Source organism: Caretta caretta, chromosome 2 (genome assembly GCF_965140235.1).
Source record: "Caretta caretta isolate rCarCar2 chromosome 2, rCarCar1.hap1, whole genome shotgun sequence".
Lineage (NCBI taxonomy): Eukaryota > Metazoa > Chordata > Testudines > Cheloniidae > Caretta > Caretta caretta.
In genome coordinates, this window is record NC_134207.1 from 111,831,341 (window position 1) to 111,858,082 (window position 26,742).

Sequence of the window (26,742 nt, forward strand, 5' to 3'; positions counted from 1 at the left end):
TTTACAGTTTATGGAGTGCTGCTAAACTAGAAAATGAATCTGACTTTTCCCATCTCCAGAATTCCTTTCAAAAGCTTTTAACAAAAAACAAACAAACACAAAACAAAACAAAAAAATCAACCAACCCAACCAAAAAAAAGGTCGTTTGAACTGACTTCTGTTTGGTTATCCAGACACTTAAGATCACAAATTTCTAGTGACCTGCAGACATTTAACAACCATTAAGTGTCAAGAATAGGCAGTAAAATGTGGTTCATTGCAAAATGGCGGTTTCATTATTTCTCCCAGCAGGTAGCTGCCATGGCTAATGCCTGAGTGAGAATTGTTTATTTAAACGAATTCTTGGTTTATAGTCTGCTGTCAGATATGACATAAGTAATAGAAAGGTGACAATGGCTTGTAAAGAACATATATGCTAGTTAAGGAAAACATTTTAATCTTTAGGAAAATTATCTTTAAATCTGCTTTTTCTAAGCAGCCTAGAAAATATAATAAATTTATCTTGGTTGCTTCAAATTTTTATTTAACATTTCTTTTTTAGTAACTTCTAACCAAGTTATAATTCGGAGACCTTTAACAGTACAACTTTAGGCACTGCTTTTGTGATTGAGGCATTATTCCCTGGGAGGCAGCTATGCACATTACTTTGTTTAAAGACCTCTCCTTTCTTTCTACCTCAAGTGTACACAACATTTTTTTCTCTGTTAAAACTTTATTTCAGTTTTCACAACATAAATACGTGAAAAGCAAGAAAACAAAAGAATTCAGACATTGCAAGATTATAATATTAACCAAGAACACCTCTGTAATGTGCAGTACAATATATCAGCAGGATTTAAGAAAAAGGAGAAAAGATTAGTATTCTACAGTACAATCCCTGAAGAAAAGTAGGATTGCTGTAATATTAGGTTGTGAGATCAAATGCTCAAAAGTTCAGGGAATTCCAAAAGTTAAGATTACTCTAGCAGCATTAAATTGATCCTTTGGCATGTCTGATATCTGTAATGGTTGTATGTTAATAACAAGGAGTATTAAATTCACGTTAGATTGGCAAGGGAAAGAGGAAAATACAACATGTGCAGTATGGCAGTGTTAACACTCCTGATGCAACATTAACTTTTTGATTATATTTCCTGGCTCTTGTGTACCTGATCTCACAGCTTTATGATTATGTTATTATTAATCTTTTCACATTTAATTTCCTATGTATTTTAAGTTTCAAATTAAAACAAAATGTTGAGGAGAAGGGGAAGAGAAATCTGAAGGTAATCAGAGCACACAGATTAAAAATATATTGGCTTCAGCAGTAGAGACTTTAAATTCTTTGAGATAACAAGTGTGCGCACACGCATATTCCTGCTGTAAGGACCAAATCCCATTTCCACTGAAGATCATTGAGTTTTGCCATTGACTTCTTTGGGGCCAGGATTTGGCTGTAAATGCACGCCTGAAAATTTGTTTACATTTTTTTCCACTGAGCTTGCTCAGTATTGCAGTTTTCAAATAATCCCAACATTGTCAAATCAAAACAATTTTTTAAAAAACAGTCAGAGGAGAGTCCTTAGTAACCCGTGCCAAGTTTCCAATTTCAGCCATTTGCGATGAGCCCTTTTAAAAAGAAAAAAGGGGTTAAATTTTTTTCCATCAAACTTAAAATATATATTAACCCGCAGGCAGAGGCCAGCCTCTTTGGAAGTTTCACCCTAAAAATGAATGTTTCAGAAAGTTATGGCCCTGTGAAATGGAATTGTAACTGAAACCATTTAACAATCTTTAACGAGGGCAGGTGTTATGAAGCACCCACAGCAGTACAGCATACTTACTCAGTGAGAGAACTCCAGCTCTGACATTCTAAAGTAGCTTCCATCTTGTTGTGCTTGAGAACATTACATTTTTAAGCAGGTGATGAAGTGTTTTGAGATTGGTGATTTAAACAGAGCGTGCAGATATTTATGTTGTATTACAAAACCATTTAATATGAAACTGAGCCACTCATCTTTCAGAACTGAAGGGATGTTACTCAGCTTCATACAGGCCATATACCTTCCATTAGTTTGTCAACGGTGTGCATGAGCAAAAAAGCTGTGTGTTGCTTGAGTGCTATTTTTTGTGAAGGATTAAATGTAACAGAACAAAAACCTCTCAAATTTGTTTCCTTTCTCCTGTGGTGTTGCTCTCACCACCCCTCTCCTTGTAGGTGGAAGTTGCACTACTTTAACTAGGAATGGTTGCTAGATAGGACATACTTTTTCTGCCCTTTGACCTACCCTAGAGCTTTGTCACACACTTGGAAAGTCGTTGCCTATTGTTTCAGCACCAGTACTGAAACCATACTCCTGGGGTCTAGCCACGGGCATTCTGGTCATCTAACCAGTGATGCGCTATCAACATTTTAATAAGGGACTCTCCCAAAAATGGTCTGCCTCCGTTGCAGCACTGTTTAAAAACTGCACAAAAATTTTCCATGTGTCTCCAGGCATCTGAGCCTCGTCACTGAATTTGCCTCAAAGGAAGGAGCTGAAGGGTAGGGAAAAACTGTCAAGGAAGAGAATGGAGGAGATAAGAAATCTGAGGACAGCTATGAAATACTGTAAGACAGTATGGCTAATTTGTGGGAGATGCACGCATACTGCTCAGATGCTATACTAAAGGGCATAGTAGAAGAATCTGAACAGGACAGACGGTTGACTGGGCTTGAGAGGAGGTAGCTATCATCACAGCAGTGGAGGAGTCATTTAGAATGATGATACTTCTTTCTGTTTTACAGTACTGTTTCCAAGCCATATTAAATTCACATTAGAGACTGCTAATCCTTAATGTTTCTCAGGATGGAAAGAGGAGATAAAGATGACTTGGGAGCAGTGTTGATGACAGTAATGTTGTGGTTTTAGTTTTTCCTATAGCAGTTGTCCTTATTTATGGGCAGTTTTTGGTCAGTTTGTGAACCTTTTTCTGTTGATGATTAATTCTGTCCTTTGACTAAATGTGATACTGAGGTTTTCTTTAAAATTTTTACTTTTGGATGGAAAGTTTATCATTAATTTGACTGTCTTTATGCTAGAATTTAAAAGCTTTTGTATAGTCTGTTTTTTTTCTTTGATTGAAGTTTCCCAGAAAGTAATGAATAATTCTCCTGATGATCTTCTAGTTTCCAAAAACTAATACACAGTGTAAAATGCAAATGACCATCTTCACTAAATTACTAGAGGATGCCACTCCGTGGACCCATCTGGAGCTTTTTACTTTAGATCAGTCACATTTCGTCTGTTTGAGTTGACAGAAACATGTTTGTGATGCTTATGGAGATGTGAATCTCCATTTTCCTCAGTTTGTTGTCCTGGTTTTTCCCTTGTTTTTGTTTACTTATGTACAAAAATGGTTTGTTAATGTTTGTCTTATATAATGCTTCATATTTTGAAAATGTTGTACAGATGTTAAAAACTCTGCACTACACCTATATAAAGCTGGTTGGGAATTTTTTTTGCCAGAAATGCTGATTCACCGAAACCAAAACTTTTTGTAGAAACTCAGTTTTGACTAGAAGTTCACTGGGAAGGTTTCTGAGTGGATTAAATTTCAGGGAGGGCTGGGGGTGGGGTGGGATGGAGATTGGGAGGCATGACCTCAGAATAGCTTGGTATCATTAGGGTATTCACCTTTAATATGGGAGACCTATGTTCAAGTCCCTGCTCTTAATCAGGCAGAGTTGGAGCTTGATTTTGTCAGGTGGCAACTGAACCCAAAAGGGAGGCCAAAAGTAGCTGTGGGGAAGGTTAGTGAAAATATGATCCACTTAATAATCTTGGCAATCCGAGTATCTTAGTCAGAACTTGGGCACTTTAAAAATGGAAACACTGACTGTTTGACTGTTCTATTCTGTTTTGGTATCTGCATTACTGAGGATTTTGAGAAAATAGAGTGTCCCACCTGAACAGAATCTGATATTATATAAGTAGTAAAGAAATGTTGAATGCAGTCTGCCAAAATTTTTCCTAACTGTTTCCTGTGTTTCCCTCTTCCCTCCCCACCACCCCACACACACGGACTCCAGGAGGCTGTGAGCTAGATTTGGCCTGCTTTTTCCAGCTGATCAATGAAATGGGCGGCATGCAGCAAGTGACTGACCTCAAGAAATGGAACAAGCTGGCAGATATGCTACGAATCCCCAGAACTGCGCAGGACAGGCTAGCAAAGCTGCAGGAAGCCTATTGCCAGTACTTGCTCTCCTATGACTCCCTCTCCTCTGAGGAGCACAAGAAACTAGAGAAGGAAGTCCTGCTGGAAAAGGAGATCTTAGAGAAGAGGAAAGGTCCTTTGGAGGGACACTCAGAAAATGCCTATAAGTTCCATTCCTTGCCCCGGTTCGAGCCCAAAAATGGACTCATCAATGGCGTGGTTCACAAAAACGGCTTTCGTAACAAGTTGAAAGAAGTTGATATCCCATTGAAAACAGGCAGGCGGCGACTCTTCGCTCAGGAAAAGGAGATCGAGAAGGAGGAGGAGGAGAAGGGAGTTCTTAGCGACTTACATAAGTGTATATATAAGGTAGTAAAGACCACTTCTGTTGATTTTCTTCTGTGAAAGCATTGACACGGATGTTCTCTGTGCTGCACTGTAGTGAGACCCAGCTGGAGTCAGCCAGTGGGCCACAGTGTTTTTCCAGCGTCAATGGCTGGATTATTAATTGCTGCAGGCAGTTTGATGAGGGGGTATTAACTCCATCCTGATTTTACTGCAGCTTGACAAACTAGAAAATGTTATTTTTGTGGATGTGCTACATAGAACACTAGTCCCCCTCCATCTATGGAGTTGGCTCTTTGTAAGAAATAGTCTAAGCAATTATCCTAGCAGACACAACATTTATTTTCATTTTTTAGTGACATTTAAAGTAACGTTCTGCTCTCTCACGCCTGTTTCTTGCCAGTTGCTCAATGAGCAGAGTACCACTCCCTTGATAGAGCCATCAAAACTAATGTAGCTAAAAATACACACGATTTAGAAAGTGCAAATTGAAATGCAAACAATATTTTCAACCATGATGCCAAATTTTGCTAAGCACAAATGGTCATAATGCTTGTTCCTCCAGCACATTTAAAATCCGTTTACAAAGGATTGTTGTCTCTTTCATTGTATTTTATTGGCAACCTTCCACTATTGAGCAAGAATTGGCATCACAACTTGCAGTGTACTTTTTAGTTCGATTGAATTATTTAGCAGTGCTGAGAGTGAGATATACAGTACTTACTGTCTGCGGCCAGTAAGCTGCTATACCACTCCTCCCTCCCCAGTCTCTCTCCTGTCACTATGAAATGAAAACAGATAGCATTCCCAGTGTTACTGTCCAAAGTAGTTTTTGTTAAGCTATTTAGAGACTGACTAAGCTCATGAATTGCATTTAAGAAAGTTCATTCACATTTCTTCTGCACAGCAATGCATTAGAATTTGTCAGATGAAGAGCGTTCTATTCTGGGGCTCCCTTGTCACTCCCGTGTTAAAACAAACTGTTAATGATGTTTCTATCACATTAAAAGATACAAGCCTTATCTAATGGCAGCTACATTAATGATATTTCCTGTGCATAGTTAAAAGGCCTTTTTTGTACTTAATATCTTGAATTTAATAATAAATGAAACATACTGATCTTCACATACAAAACACCACCCCACTGCTTGCCAGTATAAAGTCCCCAAGTTACATTTTAGAGGGAGATGAGAGATCATACACAAAAAGAGTGAGTCTGTGCAGAGAAATATCTTAATCAGCCATTACCTGAACACTGTAATAATAAGCCTGAACCTGCTAAGTTCTGATTGCCTTGTGCAAAGTGCTAAACGCTCTTAAACTCTCATTGACATGCTTTCAGAACGTTGTGGAAGGCTCTCAGGACTTCGCAATGTCAGACCCAGTATAGAATCATAGAAATGTAGGACTGGAAGGGAGCTTGAGAAGGCATTAAGTCCTTCCCCCAGCACTGTGCCATGAACAATTATAGGTTTAATAAATGTACTTTTAAAATGTACATGTGATTTAGCACGTAAATGATTAAATATTAGTGAACTTCAGGGCTGACATGATTCATGCTACCCCCATCTACCAAAAGCAGTCAAGATACAAGAACCAAACCAGACCATGAAGTCTTGAATTACAGAGTGGTACTATAGAGAACATTGCAACGTGTTTTCTGCTTACAGCCAAACTTGCAATCCTCCTTAAAACCACACACACAGTCAGACTCAAACCTGTTTGAAAATTGGTATGGGCCAGGGTAGAATATATGATACACATTTGAGAATGTTTGCTCAAGGGGTTCCAGAGACACAGCCCCCCAAAATATGACCTCCTAGCCTTAAACTCTGGCTCTGTTACTAAAATCACAACACGTCTTGTATCTTTCTGTACAGAGGTAGGGGAAAAAACATGCAGTGAGAACTGGTGTCTAGCATCGAGAACAAGCTCTAAAAGTTAACTCTCATTTTTGTTTTTAAGATTATATTTTGTTCTTGACTCTGCAGAATGAACAGCTGCCCTGCTGTGAGTCAAGTGTGGCTCTGAGCCACAGTGTGCAGATTCCTTAGCTGAGCTGTACTATTTATGGATTAGAGCTAAGGTTGTGTGGTTTCATTATGAATGAAACAGCACTTTAACTGCAGATCCCCTGGCTTGCATAAGTGTGTTTTCTGGGGGGGGAAGGGGGGTGGCATTTCTTATCACACTAACATTCTTTTGGGGATATGTGAGAAGACCTTAAGTGAATATTTCCTAATATTTGAGTTTTGAAGCCTTATGTTCCAGAAGGGTATAGGGATAGGAAGGTCCTATTGTGTGACAGCAACCTTAGCTCAACTTTAAGAAAGGTTTTTGTAAATGAATAGATTAGGGCTGGAAAGGACCACTGTGTTCATTGGTCGTTGCCTACATTACACAGGTCATAGAATTTCACCCGGTAATTCCTGCATCAAGTCTAATATCTTGTGGTTGTATTGGGGCATATTTTTAGGAAGAGACCACCAGTTTTCCAGTACAGTTCTCACCAATGCCATATACAGAAGTACTAAAATATTTTGATAAAATACTTGAATAGTCATTGGGCCAGAGAGAGAGAGAGAGAGGGTGTGACTTTGTTGCCTGGTGACTTGAGAGGTGGGAGAACCCAGGGTTTGAGTCCCTGCTCTAATGACTAATTATTTATACAAAGTGAAACTGCTTCAGCAGGAGATATTGATACCCCCATCCCAGAATAGCCAACAGTCTGGTGGTTAGGGCACTCACCTGGGAGGGAGAGACTGGGTTCCAGTCCCTGCTCTAGAGCTGGGATCAAACTTGGGTTTCCCACACCACCACTACCTCTTCCTTCGCATGCCTAACTCCCCTGGCGAGTCTAGCAGGAAAAAAATCTGGGTTTGGATGTTTTGTTTGGATAATGACAAAACAATTAGTTTAAACTAAAACAATTAACTAAAAATGGCACAAACTCATGAAATGTTTGGTTGACCTGAATTTGGGTTTTTCAGCAAAAAAAAAAATGTCTGAAAAATTTCATCTAGCCGTAGTCTGGGCACTCCTGACCTGAGTTCATTTTCAGGACTCTTACCTTTCTCTTTTCTCTCCTTAATAGTAATGTAGGTAGAATGAAGTATCACAATATAATTTTGCCATTCAGCTATTCTTCTGTTTAGGCTCTTTACTGCTTCAAAGATTTTGCTTAATACATCTAAGTTCCTAGAGGATCCTTAGTATCAACTGTTCAGATCTTCTCAGGGGCCTCAAAAGGTGTTTTGCACTTCAGTAATAATTTTGTATTGTGAGTCTATTTTCAGCCAGCTCCATTTTAGAGTGCAAAGCCTTAAAATATTTTCTCTTAATGATCCTCAAGAAAATATTGTCATATTTTTCATGTAGAAAGCTCATCAGCCTTTATATATTTTGTGACTTTTGGGCCGAGGTGGAGGATATGAAATTTTTTGATTGAGAAAATCAAGAACTTCAATCTTTTTAATAATTCTGTCCGCTATTGTATGTAGGTTTCTTCCCTATGATAGGGCAGCCGCCCATCTCAGAATTTGGAGGACATAGTTAATTTTGGAGGATCAGTCCTGAATCCTATTCTCTTTTGTATGACAAAGTGGCAGGCAAACCATCTTAAACCTAAAAAGCTTCTATAGAGCATTCGTTAGCAGCTTGTCATCAGGGAAGTATATGTACAAGTTTGAAGACTGTAGGAGCAGAGCGATTTGAGGATTTGTTTTCAAAGCCTGCCTCAATAAAAGATTCACAAGGGCAGTAAAAGATGAAGGAAATTGCTCATTGTATCACAGACCATCCAACTTAGAGGTTTATGAGAGTCTGGGGCCCTGGGCATTTTACAGACTTCTTGTAGCAGCTAATTGCCCTGCATTCAGTTTAAAACCAAACAAAAACAAAATGTTAGGACCATTGATGTTTTAGCAACAGACTTAGTCTCTTATAGGAAAAAGAAAACAACAACAAACTGCTGTGTAATTGTCCCTGGTTTACTCTTGGGTAGAGTTCTTGCTCAAAGTAAGCAGAAATACAGTTTTAGCAATTTAGCAGATCATGTTTCACCATTTAAAAAAATAAAAACAAAATAATCCAACTAATTAAATGTTCATTTACCAGAAGTTTAGATCCGGAGGGGGTGTGGGGTTGGTTCTTAGGTTTTCCTTTATTTTTTGAGAGGAAGAGGGTTGGCAAATGTGAGGGAAGGTAATTTGGTGTCAGAGGAAAGAGAGAGGTAGATATGGGGACAAGGGATAGACTTCATGTTTGTAAAGCAGGAATTCCTTTTTAACTTCCTTTTTAACATTTCTCTTGTACATAGCCTGGCCTAGTACAATCGGTACATATCACAGTGGCTAGACCAAAATATTGCAAGGTTTGGTGGCAGGGTGCTGTCATCCTTCACATCCCTTAGCTTTCAAGGTTATTTTCTTAGTTTAGAGTGATGGAAGAACTTGAAACCTAAATAGAGGCTGCATTTTCACCAGAGGGTATAGGCAGGTTCCAATGTCCCCAAGCCTTAAAGGGGGGGCATGTTTCCTGTCTCCACACGGTCTCTTTTCTTGTAAGCCTTAACTTGGTCTCAGATAATACTAACATAAAAACACTTTTAAGGCTTATTTTACACATTTCCAAATTTCAAACTTTGGATCATACACTGAGAACTTGACCACCGTATTTTACTTTGGCAACCTGGTTGCAGATATACAAAGGGCTGGTGCTATGTCTTCCTATGGATCTCTCTTAGATTGAAAATGTGTTTATTATTATATGTGTGTGTGAGCATCTAATATATAAGAATAATATACATGTAAAAGAATATTCAGAAGTTTGCTAAGTGTGTATAGAACAAAAATAAGACAGTTCCTTGTCCCAAGCAGCTTACAATCTAAAGGACATCATGCAGACAAAGTAGTGGAGGAAGGAAGCAACACACATTTTATTATTTTGCTTTTGTAAACCCCCTGCCCCTCCATACCAATCCCTGGTCTTCATAATATTGTTATTGAACCATGCCTTGCTGCCTTGTTGTTGTTGTTGTACATGCAATTACTGAATATAAAGTATAACTTAGCTCCGAGTCATCCTTTTTGTGTCCTCCTGTTCTCCATGTAGTGCATGTTCTATCATGAACAGCATCTGTTTGCACAGAAAAATAGGTTAAATGAGGTTAAAACACTTTTCCTAAAAAGAGAGACCTTAAAAATGGAAACTGACTTGGTGGAAGTTTTAAAATGACATCTGCATAGGCTCACTTGCTGTATCAGCTGCTGCTCGCCATGATAAAAGCTGGAGTTCCCTACTGCTTTTAATGGCATTTGAGATACTTGCTTCAGGAAGAAATGTATATTAGATCAATGGACTCTGTTGTACCTATTCTTAGAGAACATTCTGTCCCTTCCCCTCTCCTGGTCTTGGGCTGAGGAAGGTAAGGTTTGCATAGTAAATAACACTGGAGGTGGGGGGCGAAGGTACCATTTTTATTTTCACTTTTAATCGTGCTCTCTTGATTCACAGGGTAGGTCTGTTTCTTTAACAACCTTTTACCGGACGGCAAGAAACATCATGAACATGTGCTTCAGCAAGGAGCCTTCGGTAGCTGAAATAGAGGTGAGGGGCAAGAGAGCACTTAGGGATGGGAAATCTTTCCCTATGGAGGATTTAGGGATGGCTCTGCAAAGTTAAATCACAAAGTGGCACAGTAGACTGCTTGAAGGTGTCTGATGCAGGAAGAGAATGAAGATGTTGTCTCTGCTCTTCCTTTTGACATTACTTAATATCTTCAATAAAGGCACTGACAAGTTAAAGACAGGCAGGAGGGTTGGTTGGTTTTGTGGTTGAAGCACCAGCATGGGAGTCAGGGGATTGGAGTTCTGTTCTTGTCTCTGCGAAAGTCTTCCTGTGTGAGTTTGCACAAGTCACTTAACCGCTCTGTGTCTCAGTTTTCCCCATCTGTAAAATGGAAATAAACAGTCTTCAAAAGGGATGTTAAGTCTTAATTCATTGTTATTTTTAAAGTTCTGTATATCTGTCTCTAAGAGGAAATGTTTTGTTGGAGCAACACTGAGTGTATCAGTGGACTGTAACCTTCTGTTGATTGGTGAACATTTAAAGGAATTTTCTCACTGTCCGTTGGACTAAAAATTTACTACTGCCTTCTTCTGCTATAGCAAGAGTACTGGAGGTTAGTGGAACAGAAGGATTGCCATGTAGCAGTGCACTGTGGGAAAGTGGATACCAACACACATGGGAGCGGCTTTCCTGTTGGAAAATCTGAACCATTCTCAAGGTAAAGTTAGATAAATAATCTGGATTTTTATGGTATTTTGCCTCTTATGCTACAGTTATTCTATTCAGCACAGAATCCATATAAGACTATAGGTCAAAACAATGACTACAAATGTTTGAGATGAGGAGCAACTTTAAGACCAGTTTGTTTTTAATGCGGACGCATAATAATGTGTGTATCACTTCATTCAACAGGCATGGGTGGAACCTTACAGTCCTTCCTAATAATACAGGATCCATCCTGCGACATCTTGGTGCTGTGCCTGGTAAGTAGATCCCCCCCCAGCATTCTGTGTGGTATTAGGAGTCAACAATTTTGGCAGTATCTGGAGTGGGCAGAATCAATTCTGTTTTGCTTTTTGTTCTGTGCAATTTTTACTGGAGAAGGTCACGTGTGTACCCACTGTTTAAAATTACAGAGGTGCAAGTGGTATTGTACATTTTAATGATTGGCATTGTCATGGCTACTGGGCGAACTGTGCCTTAGACCCCATTCTGTCTCTCTCGAGTGCCCACCTTACATGGTAAGCCTGGCTTTCTGCACCTCACTCTGGGTGGAATCATGCAGCCCAACCACTCTTAGATTGGCTTTGTGGGCTGCAGCCCCTTGGTTTCTAACCATGTTAATGACACAGGCCCAATTTGGTTTTGACATGTGAGAGATTCACTTGGGGAGCCTGTCACAGCATATGTTTCCAGTGACACAGAAACAGCGTCTGCAAAACAAAGTATTATTTATTCATTCCTCAAAGGTACAAAGCATGTAGAGCAGAGAGTAAAACAATAAAAGGCCTACACTTATGCCTTAAACTTTCCTTGGCTGCTTGTGTAGGTACCTCTCAGCCCAGCTAATTCCCTCTGTAGCATAGAATCATAGAATCATAGAATATAAGGGTTGGAAGGGACCCCAGAAGGTCATCTAGTCCAACCCCCTGCTCAAAGCAGGACCAATTCCCAGTTAAATCATCCCAGCCAGGGCTTTGTCAAGCCTGACCTTAAAAACCTCTAAGGAACGAGATTCTACCACCTCCCTAGGTAACGCATTCCAGTGTTTCACCACCCTCTTAGTGAAAAAGTTTTTCCTAATATCCAATCTAAACCTCCCCCACTGCAGCTTGAGACCATTACTCCTCGTTCTGTCATCTGATACCATTGAGAACAGTCTAGAGCCATCCTCTTTGGAACCCCCTTTCAGGTAGTTGAAAGCAGCTATCAAATCCCCCCTCATTCTTCTCTTCTGCAGGCTAAACAATCCCAGCTCCCTCAGCCTCTCCTCATAACTCATGTGTTCCAGACCCCTAATCATTTTTGTTGCCCTTCGCTGGACTCTCTCCAATTTATCCACATCCTTCTTGAAGTGTGGGGCCCAAAACTGGACACAGTACTCCAGATGAGGCCTCACCAATGTCGAATAGCAGGGAGAAGCACACTGCCCTGTTGCAGCATGTTCCCCGTCTCTGTGCCTCAATCAGTCTGTCAGCTTTCCCTGACATATCTTGAAGAGCAACCTCTCTTGGCTCAGCAATCCCCTTCTCCCATCCCTTTTCTAGGGTCTCTGAGATTTAGGACTCCCTAGGGTTCCAATCTTTTCGCCTTGGGAAGAGCAACCCATTCCAGCCAGGAGGGAGCCAGACAAGGGGTATTCTGCAATTGATAGATTCCGTGCTTCAGAGCCGTCTCTTTGCCATTGTTTTGCTTCCTGGTTGTTTTCCCCTTTACAACTGCCTTTGATTTAACTCCTGGCCTTCAGGCAGGATAGTGTCACCCAGATAAACTGAGGGTCATATGATGTCTATAAAAAACAATGCAAATGTGTCCCAGTTCTCCACAGGGATACCCAAAAAGCCTCCACTTGTTGCAGTATTTATAAGCATATTGGGTGGGGACATGATTTCCAATTTATCCTCAATCTGTTCTTTGAAATGGGCACTTTTCCTAGAGCTAGACAGGTGCTGATTTGTTTTCTAACCCATATGGATGGACATTGCCTTGGAGTATTTTGTGTTTCAAGGCATAAAAAGCGATCTGTACGTTTAGAATTGATGAACAGTTGGGGTGATATACCTGTGGGCACTTACTTCTCCTTGTAATGTCCCTTTTAGTTATTACTTGTACATCTGTGTCAACGTTTTGCCTCAGAGTGATGAATGATTGAGATATTGCTTCCGTATTTATAGAATCTAGAACGCAGTGCTGGGTAAAATAATGACAAAATTTACTGTGAATATTCATTAGGACTTCATTCAAGTTTTAGTGGTTTAAAAAAAAGTGCACTGAAAGCAGAATTCACAATCACATATACAAATATCCGTGTTGGAGTACTGTCACAGTCAGAGAACAAATACAGTTTCAAGTGACTTATTTGACCTATCAAAACTAACCTTGAATTTTGGGTATTGATGATCAATCCATAAAGTAGAAAATTAAAAAAGATATTTGAGTAACTAATAAATTCAAGGCCATTGCTATAGCCTGGTAGATATTTTATGAGCTGAAAGAGTCTAAATTTGTTTAATCTATTATTCTTTGTGAATTATTCACTCTGCTCTGGTAGAGACAGAAAATTTTTCTTCAAGATGCATTGTCCATATATATTCCACTCTTGGTGCACATGTGCCCAGTACTCAAGTCTGGATTCTCTTGGGCAGCAGTGTCTGTTGAGGTCGTGCTTCTGATGGAGGATGTAAAGAGTAGGACAGCCCCAGCTGCCTCTTGCTTCCTTCTTACCTCCTTTGGCTATGAATTGGAACTTAGTGTCCAAGTCTCTTTGCTCCACTGTGAACTATGTAAATAGTTAATGATTAGCTTTAGTGTTAGTATTTGATCTCATTTCTTTTCTTCCCTTTTTGTAAGGAAACTGGTTTCTGCTTGCCTGGGAGGGTAGGGGGATCACTCTCTCTGGGTCTGGCTACACTGCACCGAGAGGTGTTATTGCAGCAGGGGTGGCATGCCCATGCTAGTTTTACTCTTGCTAGCACAGCTAAAAATAGCAGTGAAGGTATGGCGACATGGGCTGCAGCATGAGCTAGCAATCCAAGTATGGTCCCCAGTGGGCTTGTACAGCTCATGTTGCCACATCTCCACTGTTATTTTTAGCGGCCTAGATTTAAGGGTATGCCTATGTGTGCTGCAGTCACCCCTCGGACTGCAGTGTAGACATACACTATGACTGAACAATCCAGCCTTCAAAAGCTGCCCTTTGTGCAAGGCTGTCATGCCCCTAATTGATGGGCATACCAGATGAATATTGTGTCTGGTAAGGGGCACATTACAGAGAGATGTGCCATCTGTAGATCCTTTTCAAAGAGAACCCAGAGAGCTAGGGAGTCTTGCTTAATAAAGACATTTCTTTTGGAGAAATCTGTGTTCCTTCTCAGGCTCCAGGATGCTCAGGGCGGAAACCTCTGAGCAGTCATCAGCTACTCATAGGGCTGAAGTTCCTGTTTCTAAAGGTTATTTCTCCTTGTCTGGTAAAATGTCAGGTGATGGAAGAAAGACCACAAGGTTCATAAAGAAAAGAGATAGAGATTGCTCCTCAACAGGTCCTTCACATTAAGAGCCTCAAATTGTTTCTAGTCTCAGAGGTCAAGGGTGACACAGGCCCCAAAACGGTCCCACTGGCACCCATTCAGGCACAAGTCTTCATGCCCCAGGACTGTCTTTTGTCGTACTGCATAAATGCCTGGTTCTGACTCCTCAGCATCAAGGCTCCTGGTTCCAATGCAGTCTACTTAATTTGACTTCAGTGCTAACATATGCACTACCAAAATCCAATACAGCATCTAAAGACGTGTTGGTCTCCTTGACACCAAATTCCCCACTACTAGTGGTGGGGAAGGTGCCGCCTCCAAGAACCAACAGCTGTCCTGACACTGGTACTGCATACATCTACAGTACCAGCCAAAGCACGTTCCATGGGGGCTTCCAGCACACCAATTAGTACAGCTCCTGTTCTGGAGGAATATGCTGCATTTTCCTACTCTGAAACCACTAGGGGAGGTTTCACGAGGTTGTTCCTTTTCTAGGTATTCAGGATAGTTCACATCTGAGAGAATGTCATGGGTTGCTTCCTATTACCACAGACACAGAAGTTCAAGAAGGGATATTATTCTTTGATACCCTATCCCTTGATTATCTGCCACTTTTGCCTACCAGCACTGTTGGCCTTATAAGGCTCCAAGGGAAATGCATCATGCTAAAAGGCCTGCGTCAACATGGGGCATTACAACTAGACCAACTGCTCCACTGCCTGCAGAACAGACTGGTCAAGGCTCAGATGAGGAGACCCAGACAGAAGACCATCCTGCCCTAGTCCATACATCCTCATCATCACTGGATGAGGTGGAAGTTACTGAGTGATTAGCTTCCACCCCAGATGTCTACAAGACATTCCACGACCAACACTGAAGAGAGAAGACCATTGCTACTAAGTTCCCGTCCAGGGACTTGAACAATTTTTGACAAATCCTACATTGGGTTCATTAGCGGTTACAAAAGGTCTCGGGAATCAGCAAAAATCAACACCAATGACCGGTAACCCAAAAAATTAGATGTATTTGAAGAAAAGAATTCTTCAACATTTAGCCTCCAAATGAGAATCATCATCATCATCATCCCCCCAAAGCCTTGTTGGGATTCTATGACCAAATTTATAGACAAGTTTCCCCAAGACCACGTATTATCATAGTTGAGAGTCAGCTCATGGCATGTATATCCCTACAGGCAGCCCTGCATGCTGCAGATACAGCCTCTAGAGCAGGGGTTCTGAACCTTTTTCTTTCTGAGGCCCCCCTCAACATGCTAGAAAAACTCTGGGGCCCAGCAGGGGGCCATCCGGACCAGAGGTGGGACCCTGGGGCATAGGCGTAGTTTGACTTCTATTTGGGGGATGGTGGGGAAGGGCCAGCAGGGCTTGGGCCATCTCTGCCCAGCAGGGTCCAGGGAGGGAGTGCCACCTCCAGCCCCCTGACTCACCTTATCAGGCCACTCACCTGTTCGGGGCTGTGTGCCGGTAGCTACTGCCCGAGGGATCTGCTGGGTCCGGAGCTGCCTGGGCAGCTCTGACTGGCTGCATGAGCAGTCAAAGGAGGCTGGGAGCTGAGGAGCAGACGCAACCCCAGGCACCAGCAGCAGATGGGGAAATGCCGTGGCTGCCCACTCCATGGCACCATCAGTCAGAGGAGCAGTTGCCCCTCATTGCCTGGCTCTGTCTTCCTGCCTCGGATCTGGCCAGAGGGTGGGGCATGAGGGAGAGGAGGAGGTTGGGGGCTGGGAGGGTGGAGCTGCCCCCACGACTACCCCACTCTGGTTCAGGCACTGCAGCTTGGGGGACAACACTCTTGTGCCCCTCAACTCCGCCCATCGGCTCAAAATTTCTGTCCATGGCAGCGGGGCTTCAGCCCTGCCACTCCTGGCTTCAGGGGGATGGAGGAGCTCGGAGTTTCAGCCCCACACTGCTCCTGGCTGCAGGAGAGTTGTGGGGCTTGGGGTTTCAGCCCTGCACTGCTCCCGGCTTCGGCCCCACGAGGGGGGCTGGGGCTCATGGCTTCAGCCCCACGCCATTCCCGGCTGCAGGGGACGTTAGAGGGCTCGGGGTTTCAGCCCTGCGCTGTTCCTGGCTTCAGCCCCACGGGGGGTGTTGGAACTCTGGGCTTCAGCCCTGTGGTGCTCCCCTCTTCAGCCCCATGGGGGGCACTGGGTTTCAGTGGTGGGGCTCCGCAGCCCCCCGAAAGGGCTCGTGGACCCCTGGTTGAGAACTGCTGCTCTAGATTATAGCCACCTCAATTGCTATAAGGAGATTCTCCTGGCGCCACAATTCAGGGATCCTTAAAGAAGCTCAAATAACAGTTGAGGATCTCCCCTTTGAGGAATTTGAACTTGTTAGTGTGAAAACAGATGACCTAAAGGCCTCGTATGCCACACTGAGATTTTAATGCTAACCATGATAGAGGCAATCCTTTTACCCTTAATACAGGCAGCCTGGAAACACCTAGGAAATGTCTGAAATTTCCCAGAAGGAAGTCATCAGGATCCACATCACCCTCTCTGCTGATCAACCTCAGTCGACATGAAGGCAGAAGATTTGACTTCTTGATCTAAAGCAAACCCCTTTGGCTCTTCCAATTATATCCCCTTCATTTGGGAATAATTTATTTCATGAATGGGTCCTGGAGCACCAGCAAAATCGACCGCTGGGGTCTTGGAAACTGAAATGTTATTCCATCCAGTTCCAGACCCTCCCCAACCCACCTTTCTCATCCCTATTCAGGGACCCCTCTCATTGAAAGCGTGCTATATCAGAAGGTGCAGTCACTTCTCAGTCTTGGAGCAATGGAAGAAATTCATCAAGAACACAAGGGAAAGGGATTTTACTCTCATTATTGTCTGATTCCCAAAAAGAAAGGCAGTGGGCAACCCATTCTGAACCTCAGACAGTTGAACACCTTCATCTGCAAGCTCAAGTTCAGGATGGTGACTCTGGCCTCTGTAATTCCATGCTTAGATCAGAATAACCGGTACATAGCTCTCGACTTCCCGGACGCTTACTTTCATATAGCTATCCCACCTGCCCACAGAAGATATCTCAGGTTTCACGTGGGCAATTGCCACTAGTAGCAAAGGTCATCACCATTCAGCCTACCAACAGCATGAAGGGTATTCATAAAATGGTTGCTGGTGGTGGCCACTTACCTCAGGAGACAGGTAGTCCAAGTTTCCCATATTTTGATGACTAGCTCATTCATGAGAAGGTGCGCCAGCAAGTAATAGACTTCATTTAACAGACTCTGCAACTGTTCGCCTCTCTAGGCCTTAAAGTAAACAAAAAGAAGTCAATACGGACTCCAACATAAAAAATAGAATTTATTGCAGTCATGCTGGTCTCCCTAACGGTGATGGCTTGTCTACCACCAGAGAGTCCAAGTCATATTAGACCTACCTGTCGACCTTCATGTTTACCACAGGATATCAGTGAGAACTTTTTTGACTGCTGGGACACATGGCCCTTGCAACTTTGTAATTCAGCCTGCCAGACTTCTGTTGCATGCAAGGGTGTTTGAGATCTGTATTATGTATCAGCTAAGCTAACATTACCTGTCCATCCTAATACATGTTCCACCAGAAGTCCTGTCATTAAATTGGTGGAGGGGGCCCTTCAAAGTCTGCAATGGGACAACCATTCTCCCCTTCACTACCATCAAAAACATTGGTGACAGATTCCTTTACTTTAGCATGGAAAGCCCATTTAGACGATCACAAACACAAGCCACATGGACTCCTCAGGAAGCAAGTCTCCACACAAATGTCCTGGAGTTAATAGCCATTTTATGTAAACAAGCATTGGGGCATAAGGTCTACTCCTTCATGTTAAGAGGGTGTACATCTTTGGAACTTTTGTATCCATCATGAAATTACTCTGAAGGCTGTTCCTCTCCCAGGAATACAGAATGTGCTGGCAGATCACCTTAGTGAGCAGTTTTCAGACACCCGTTACAGGTTGATAGATTACACTTGAGAGAGAGGTCTTATGTTGTCGTCATTCCAGCATACACCTCTTTGCCAAAAGAGCAAAAAGGAAATGTCAAAATTTCTGGTTTGGACGGTGACTAAGTCAGGGGTCATTGCCTGATGCATCTCTAATTTCACGGTCATCAGGTCTCCTATGCGCTTACCCTCCAATTCTGTTCATCCCCAGTGCTTTCAGGAAGCTCAGATGGGACTCTGCCATAATGATCATGGTAGCTCCAGCATGACCAAGACAGTTCTGGTATCAGGCCTGAAGAATCTCTCCATTCAACCATCAATACACATAGCTCTCCAACCAGAGGTCATAATATGGAGGCACAGCCAAGTCCATCATCCCATATTCCCTACACTTCACAGCATAAATACTGGCTGACTGACTTCAGTAGAAATAAGCTGCTCATCTGCAATACAAAGTGTCCCTGTCCACAGCAGAAAAGACTCTACCAGACATACTTATGCTGCTAAATTGAAGAGATTCATGATCTGGTCATAACACCACCAGTTATCACCATCTCAAGCAAAGATTCTAGACAGACTGGAATTTATCTCCTGAATTTAAAGAACTCTGGACTATCTGTGAACTTGTTAAGGGGTCATCTAGCAACCATCTCAGCTCTCCACTGTCCATTGCAAGTGGCTTCCACATTCTCACACCCCACAGTGGCCAGATTCTTATGAAAGTTAGAGAACCCCCCCCTTCTTGGGATCTGATTGTTCTCAGAGGGTTAATAGGCCCACCTCTTGGACCTTTCAACACAAGTTCTTTTTCATCTTTCCATAAAACCAGCCTTCCTGGTAGTGATAACATCAGCCAGAAGAGAGGGGGAGATACAGGCATTGATGTCAGGGCCCCCATATCTATCTGCCTTTCATTTAAATCACGTTATTCTCCTGCCTCTATTTTTCTCTCTCCAAAATACATTAAAATAAAGCAAAAATAACGAGGAATCCTCGTGGCACCATAGAGACTAACAAATTTATTTGGGCATAAGCTTTCATGGGCTGGAACCCACTTCATCAGATGCATGGAGTGAAAATACAGGAGCAGGTATTAATACATGAAAGGATGGAGGTTGCTTTACTAAGTGTACCTGCTCCTGTATTTTCACTCCATGCATCTGATGAAGTGGGTTCTAGCCCACGAAAGCTTATGTCCAGATAAATTTATTAGTCTCTAAGGTGCCACAAGGACTAATCGTTATTTTTGCTGATACAGACTAACATGGCTACCACTCTGAAACCTATTGAAATAAAGTGAGGCGAAGCTCCACACTCTAGATGTCCGAAGGGAGTTTTAATTCTCTATAGACAGAACTAAGCCATTTAGGGTATTCCCTTGATTTTTCATAATCTGTGGAGAGAGGATTAAAGGACAAGCTATTTCAAACAAAGACTTTGATACAAACTTCTATAGACTGGTAAATATAGCTCTATCAAGGAAGGTCACAGGTCACTCAAGTAGAATGCAAGCAACCTCAGTTGCTTCTTTGAGAAACATTCCCATCCTAGACGTTTGTAGGGCAGCTGTTTGGGAGTTCAGTGTGTACATTTACCCGGCATTAATCTATCATGGAAGTGAGAATTTTGGCTATCATACACTCATTTTTTAGGTAGACTGCAGCACCCATCTCCACGGATCTAGATCACTTTTTGTGAGTTATCAACAGTGCAATATATATGGAAAAGCGGTTGGCTTACTTATAGTAACTGCTTCTTTGAGATGTTCTCCATATATAATTTCACAACCTGTCCTTGTTTCCTGCTACTACAAAGTCTGATAATATCTGGATCCTGTATTGATGAAGGAACTGAGGGGTGGGTAGGGCTGACCTTGGTGGGAGGCACAAAGACATTCAGGGTGCAGGCATGGCCCCAACAAACACTGCTGGCCAGGATAATTCAGACTCAAGTGCATTGGATGCATGCGCACCAAGAGTAGACTCTATATGGACAACATATCTCAAAGAACCACAGTTACTGTAATGTTAGTGACCATTTCATTTAAAACTCCTGAGTCAACTCAATGGAGAAGCAGGCTTTTCAGCTGAAATGCGCTCCAAAACTGTCTTTTATTTATTTTTAATTGACATTCTAATCCATTAAAGTTTATTTTTAATTCCTGTATTTTAGGAGTGACAATTCCTTGGCTAAGTATTGGCATGGTCTTTTCTACCTCATGCTGGTCTCGAGACCAAAATCACCTTCCATACATTGACTACTTACACACTGGTGCTGATTGCATTTGGTGAGTATCCCTGCGGTTTGTCCCATTACTTGGAGCCCCAATGGCTCTCGGTAGGAAGATTAGAAGCTACTGCAGTACGGCTACTGCATTTTGCCTGAATAATTCACATCAGGAAATGAAGTTTCTGTGATTACAAATTTAATGGGAAAGTCTATCAAATTTCTTGACAAATGGTATGGTATAAACTAAGTGAAAAACCCCTTCTAAAGGAAAGGGGTTTAATATTTCTTCTATTCTCTGTTTTAGGCTATTTAGCAGCAACCCATTTCTGCCTTGTGTAGATTTCACTCTGCAGAATGTTTCTGAGTACCTGGAATCTAAATGACAGCTAGTCAAGGCAGAGAGTTATTCAAGCCAGCTATATATTCTCATTTTTAAGGTGATTGATCCCATCTTTCTGCTAAACTGTCCCCACTCTTCTACTTAACAAGATAACTTGAGACTCTGTAGGTACCAAACCACATATACCATATATACTCGATCATAAGCCAGTTTGTTTATAAGCTGACCCCTCCAAGATGGATAAGTAAAAATGGTAGAAACTGTATGACCCTTTCATAAGCCGACCCTATATTTCAGGGGTTGGCAAGCTTCGGCTCCCGGCCCGTCAGGGTAAGCCGCTGGTGGGTAAGGACATTTTGTTAACCTGGAGCATTCGCAGGCACGGAGCCCCTCAGCTCCCAGTGGCTGCAGTTTGCCATTCCCAGCCAATGGGAGCTGCGGGAAATGGTGCTATTTCTCGCAGCTCCCATTGGCTGGGAACAGCAAACCGCAGCCACAGGAAACTGAGGGGCTCCATGCCTGCAGATGCTCCAGGTAAACAAAACAACAATGTATTAGATATTCAATTCAGTGATTTCATAGAGTTTAAAATCATCAGATTTTGGTGTAGACCCATTTATAAGCCGACCCCCGCTCTTTGATGCTTCACTTTTTTACCAAAAATATTCGGCTTATGAACGAGTATATACGGTATATTTTTAATTTGTACCCAGTGATACCTGCCTTTGAAGCCACATCTTTCTAACATTTTGATGTGGATGGTTGCAAGTCTGTAACTTCTTATAGCCACATTTTGTGTTTTGTGGGCACCTGTTGCAAATAGGTTTAAAACATGCTTACACATCTGCTTGGAGGTGACTGCTGCTTACTGTAGTCATTACACAATATTGCTCAGATTGTAATGGAAATACAACAGCTGATAGTGAAATCACTGGAAGCAGATGGTGCCAGAATTTAATATACTTACCTGTGTTATTCCTGTAGTACGATCTTATCCTGAAAGGATCTGCTCTACAATAAGAACAGTATAAGCAGCTAAGCTTGTAGACCTTGAGTAAACAAAAATATCATAAAGTAATTAAGAAACCCCTTGATTATAACACTTTAATGCATGGAGGCTGAATTATAATGGCTAATGATGCCTGGCACATACCACACACAGTACTTTAAAATGCTTTATAAGATTTCAAGAAAACCAAACATACAGAGATGTTTAGTTACCCTCTTAATTACTAATTAAAATTATTTAAACTCTTATCAGTATTAATGATGCTAAGCTTGAGTTGTGGTTCTGTGCCAAGTTGTGTGAATACAGGTAAATGCCTTGTGTCACAGCTAAATTCCCTAACAGGATTTGGTCCCCATTGTCCTAGGAACAAACTTAGAATAAGAGGCTGTCCATGTGATGAAGAGCTTACAGTCAGTCTAAGACAAGACAGATCCATAACTGGGGAAAGAGACAATATACAATCAGAGTGAATTGTAATGGCTTGCAAATGTCATGTGAATTCTATTAATTTTATAAAAATATTTTTTGGGGGGGAGGGGAGATGGGAGAGGAGGTTGTTTTTCACATTTTATTATAGGCAGAGCTGGAGGCGCACACTCTACAGTTAAGGTTGCCTAAGACACTGTTTTTGGTTGTGTATAACTTTACCAGACTTTAACTGTTTGGCCTGATATTTTCCATGCTAGCTGTCAGCCCCAAGATAAATTTCTTTGGAAAGTTTCAGCAATAGCAATGAAGGTGCTTCCAAGAATCAGATTAGGGAAAAGTACATTGTTTTGCAAGCGTTAAAAAAAAAAAAAAAGAAAAGAAAAAAAATTTTACATTCTCCTATTTTTTCGAGAAGCTCAAGCACCTCCATGCTTTTAGCAGTGATTTCATATTTGGCAGGGCGTGACCCTAGTGTCAGGGATGTGTCTGTTGCTGTTCCCATGAAAATCCACCCACCTTTCGCTGAGTTGTAAGCCTCTGAAAATTGCCATTTGTACATGCTCAGTAGAGAGATGGAGACTGACAATTTAAATTCCATCCACACTGAACGTGCTCCAGGCCTAGGCTGAGGACTTTACCTGCAATTGCTGCTCCTAGCCACCAGGGGCTGTTGTGGCACCAGATATAAAAACTGAGAGCTGAGGTGTGTCTCTCCTGTGCTCTCAGTTCACCTCCTTCTACCATGGTCCCCAAATTTTTTTCAGTGGTGTCTTTCCCCATCCCCGGTCTGCGTCCCCTCACCCCCGCAGCCAGGTGGGGGAATGAGTCTGGTCAGGGAGAGGGAGCTGTGCTCTGGGGGAGGGGGTGCTGCTGGTAGATCTCTTGCCGGAGCCGTCTCCAGGCTCCTGCAGCTCTTCCCGCTCCCTCCCCTGATGGCGGAGGCCAGTTACTGTGGGTAAATGGGCTTTTAGTGTCTGGTCAGCAATGTTGACCGGTCACTGCCCTGTCCCTTCTGGTCGAAAACCAGACACCTGGCAACCCTAAGCCAGGGCCACAGCTGGGAGCCAAGACCAGGAGGGGAGCCGTGGCTGGGACTGAGCCTCGGGCCAGAGCAGGGCTGGGTGGCACTCCCTCCCCACCTCCTGGGGAGCTGGCCCAGGTCCACCTCAATCCCCCACCCTGGATGTTCCTCTGTGCCACTTCGGGGGGGGGGTGTACCCCACAGTTTGGGAACCACTGTCCTACTGGCACCCAGCTAGTATTGAGGAGAAGGGAGTACCCTAACTCAGATGCTGAGTGGTGAAGAACAGAGTTGGGGTGGTGAAAACTGGCTGTGGGGGTGGATAGAAGCCAGGGCCAGCCCCTCAGTGTTTTGCCATGAGAGGGGAAAAACCCTTTTGGTGCTCTCCCTCTGTTACCAGATGTGCCCCTTACTTTGGCATATGCTCATTTATTAGGGTTACTCTTCTGGAGGAAGAGGGTGTCTGTAATTCCATTAATGTACTGCTTATGTCACTTGTGTGTTCATATGGAGCTCCACTCTTTCCTTCTGCAAGTCTCCTCCCAATGGAGCTATACTGCAGGACCTAGGTTCATCAGGACTGGGCTCCTCCAGCCCTAGAACCAGATGAACACACACACACATTAACAGAGCAAGTCTGAGCAGACCAGGTCAATCAGCACACTCAAGCCAACCCCCCTATATGTCCCTGTACTCAATGGGCTGGGTCAAGCAGCACTGTCAAGCTGTCACCCTTATGTGCCCCTGGTCTCAATAGGCTGGGTCAAACAGCACTTTCAGCTGCCCCCCCCTTTATATGCCACAGGTTTAACATGTCCCTATCCCCACTTTCACATCACAATTGTACTAGTAGTAACCCACTTGATGAGCAAACCCCACAGTATTTTTGGGTGCTATAGGAATCTTTAGCTTAGGTAAAAGAAGCATTGCTGCAGAGTAAATGAGGGAAGCTAAAACCACAAAAGAGTAAAGTTCAGCGAGAGAGAGAAGCAACCAGCTTAACCATAAAAGTTATTTATTGAATAATAGGGATAACTATACAAGGAGAGCTAAACCAACATAACATATATTATTAAAGGTTAATACCTGAGGTAGAAAGGAAAACAGAGAGCAAGAGATCAAGGGGGGAGGGATAGCTCAATGGTTTGAGCATTGGCCTGCTAAACCCAGGGTTGTGAGTTCAGTCCTTGAGGGGGTCACTTAGGGATCTGGGGCAGAAATTGGGGACTGGCCCTGCTTTGAGCAGGGGGTTGGACTAGATGACCTCCTGAGGTCCCTTCCAACCCTGATATTCTATGATTCTATGAAAGAAAAGGATCTCACCACTCCCTGAAGCATGAACTGGTCAGGTGATGGTGGTAGCTCAGGGTCCTGAGTGCAGGAGACAGGCAGAGCCCCCAGCACGATCAGTGAGGAGATTGGAGTCCCAGTGGAACGGATGCTGTGTTTGGGTTCATGCATCAGAGCACTGACTGGTGGGTGAGTAGGGATTTTTGTAGAGAAAATACAATGGAGAACACTAGATTTGTTTATAGGTAAACTGATGACTCTTGGGTTTTCTTTAGGCTAGACAATAGGAGCTAATCACTCTTGGCCATGGGTGGTGTTCTTCCAGGGAGCCCACAGTGCAGCTAGGCTGCTTCAGTATTTTGGGTATCAATCAAGGATTTATTAGTAGAATTGGTTTGATAATTGCTGAGCTGGGTGTGTGCAGACATAGGTTCATTAACATCTGGAGCAGAGATCCCCCATGATGCAATGCTTCCCTGCTTTTCTGGTCCCAGAGTTCAGTGCAGTTCTGTTCACCATTCTGAATGCAAATGGGGATGTCTCCCTGTCCCATCTTTCATGCAGATGAGGCGAGGGGAGTTGTCTCTGTTCTTCATTCTGTATGCTAATAGAGATGTCTTAATCTCCTCACCCTTGTGAGGAGGGGTCTAGGTGTGTCTACCAACGCCCTTCACTGCTTTCTACAAGCCTTTTCTCTGATCGGTTTTGGTTCAAGCAGACACTGAGGGTGGTGGTGTGTGTCTTTCATCAGTCAGACAGGCTAGATACTGTGCCCTAGTTCCCCCAAAACACCCAACTGACTGGTATCACCCCTCTTCCCCAATAAAAAAAATAGCCATGTGGATCAATGGAGCGAAAAAAAGTGTTAGGAGCAGTGGGAACGGAGACAGAAGGGGACAGGCTTTGTGTATGTGTGTGTGTGGTGGGGGCGGGAAAGAGGGAATATTGTAGGGAACACAGACAAAAGGGGACAGGGGAAGGCTGGGACAGATGGTTTGGTTGCTCCTAAACCATGCTTCCCTCAACAGTCTGGTAGGGAACCCAAGATTCCTCTGTCCCACCATTCCTCTGCTACCAGCAAATATCTGTGAAACCCACTGGCAAAGTGCTCTCCTCCTGTGCTGGTCCAAATAAAGGATAATAGTCTACAACTGCTCTGAGTTACTCTGTTAGGCCAAGGGACAAAGGTCTGTGCAGTGGATCTAAAGGTTCCAACCCTGCTGATGAATCATGTGATGGAATTAGGTTTTTTTCAGGGCTTTTTTTTTTTTTTTTTTAAGTAGAATATTGCACTGTGATGCTTCCCAAGGTTGCTGGGAAGCAAATTAAGGTTGCATGGATAACTAAATTTTGGCACTTCCTAATTTTTGCGTGTTTAGCTTTGAAATCTTAACACTCTTTTACTTTAGTATTTTTTATGTAATCTTACATGTATGTTTATATCTGTGTATTATAGGGCATGGGTGGGTGACGAAAGGCACGAAGGGATTAGCGAAAAGGAAAAACACAGGGAAAAAGAATGGTGGGGGAAGAGGTATGGGGGATAGGTGGGATGGATAGAGAGGAGCATGAAGGGCAGTTGGAGTGAGGCTGAACTGAAGAGACTGTGAGGGAGTGAGTGGGAAGAGGTTGGAAGCAGCAGCCTATTGTTGGCAGGGAAATCTTTTCAGAATAAAGTCTATAGAAAGCGGTCTGACATAATCCGTATCCAAAGGTTCCTACTGAAACTGCTTTGGTAGCAGCTCTTGCTAGCGTGTTTCTGGCTGCCTACACCCTGGAGTTTTCTTTCCTTTCCTGAGCCTACATGGTCGAGAGCAGGGTTAGGTTGTATGGGGCTTAATGTCCCATGCACGGTTCTGGGTCCAGAAGCAGTGATGGGGAAGTGTATAGTCTCAGGTGGGTCTCATCTTTCTCTCTCCTTTCCAACATGGTGCTGCAGTTGAAATATGGCCCCTAGCTGACTACAGTATGTTTCTAAACACATTCCAGGTAAGATTGGGTCAGTTCAGAAATCTGGTGACAGAAATTTGGAACCCAAGCTTGATTCCTTTTGCACCCTGGCTAGCTCTCTAAAGATCCTTCTGTCTTCTGAACTAGTGTCACTGAACAACTATGAAAGCTGTGACTAGAGGAATG

At 42.9% G+C, this 26,742-nt stretch overlaps 1 protein-coding gene and 1 long non-coding RNA gene across 3 annotated transcripts in view; one reads left to right on the forward strand and one right to left on the reverse strand.

Moving 5' to 3' along the window:
• The window catches only part of JARID2 (jumonji and AT-rich interaction domain containing 2), a 306,448-nt gene that overhangs the window by 259,271 nt on the left and 20,435 nt on the right, over positions 1–26,742 (forward strand). The window contains exons 8-12 of the mRNA XM_048839904.2: positions 4,052–4,545; positions 10,036–10,128; positions 10,689–10,807; positions 11,002–11,072; positions 20,461–20,575. Of these exons, the coding sequence (XP_048695861.1) occupies positions 4,052–4,545; positions 10,036–10,128; positions 10,689–10,807; positions 11,002–11,072; positions 20,461–20,575 (892 nt within the window). The remainder of the gene's footprint in view (positions 1–4,051; positions 4,546–10,035; positions 10,129–10,688; positions 10,808–11,001; positions 11,073–20,460; positions 20,576–26,742) is intronic.
• The window catches only part of LOC125632168 (uncharacterized), a 37,215-nt gene continuing 18,962 nt past the window's right edge, over positions 8,490–26,742 (reverse strand). The window contains exons 2-5 of one of the 2 annotated variants that reach the window (XR_007355213.2): positions 21,825–21,906; positions 17,497–17,615; positions 12,885–12,999; positions 8,490–10,470 (exon numbers count right to left, since the gene is read on the reverse strand). This is a non-coding gene — a long non-coding RNA (uncharacterized LOC125632168). Of the gene's footprint in view, positions 10,471–12,884; positions 13,000–17,496; positions 17,616–21,824; positions 23,401–26,742 lie in introns of those variants that run through there. The other variant, XR_012667022.1, reaches the window with a different exon arrangement.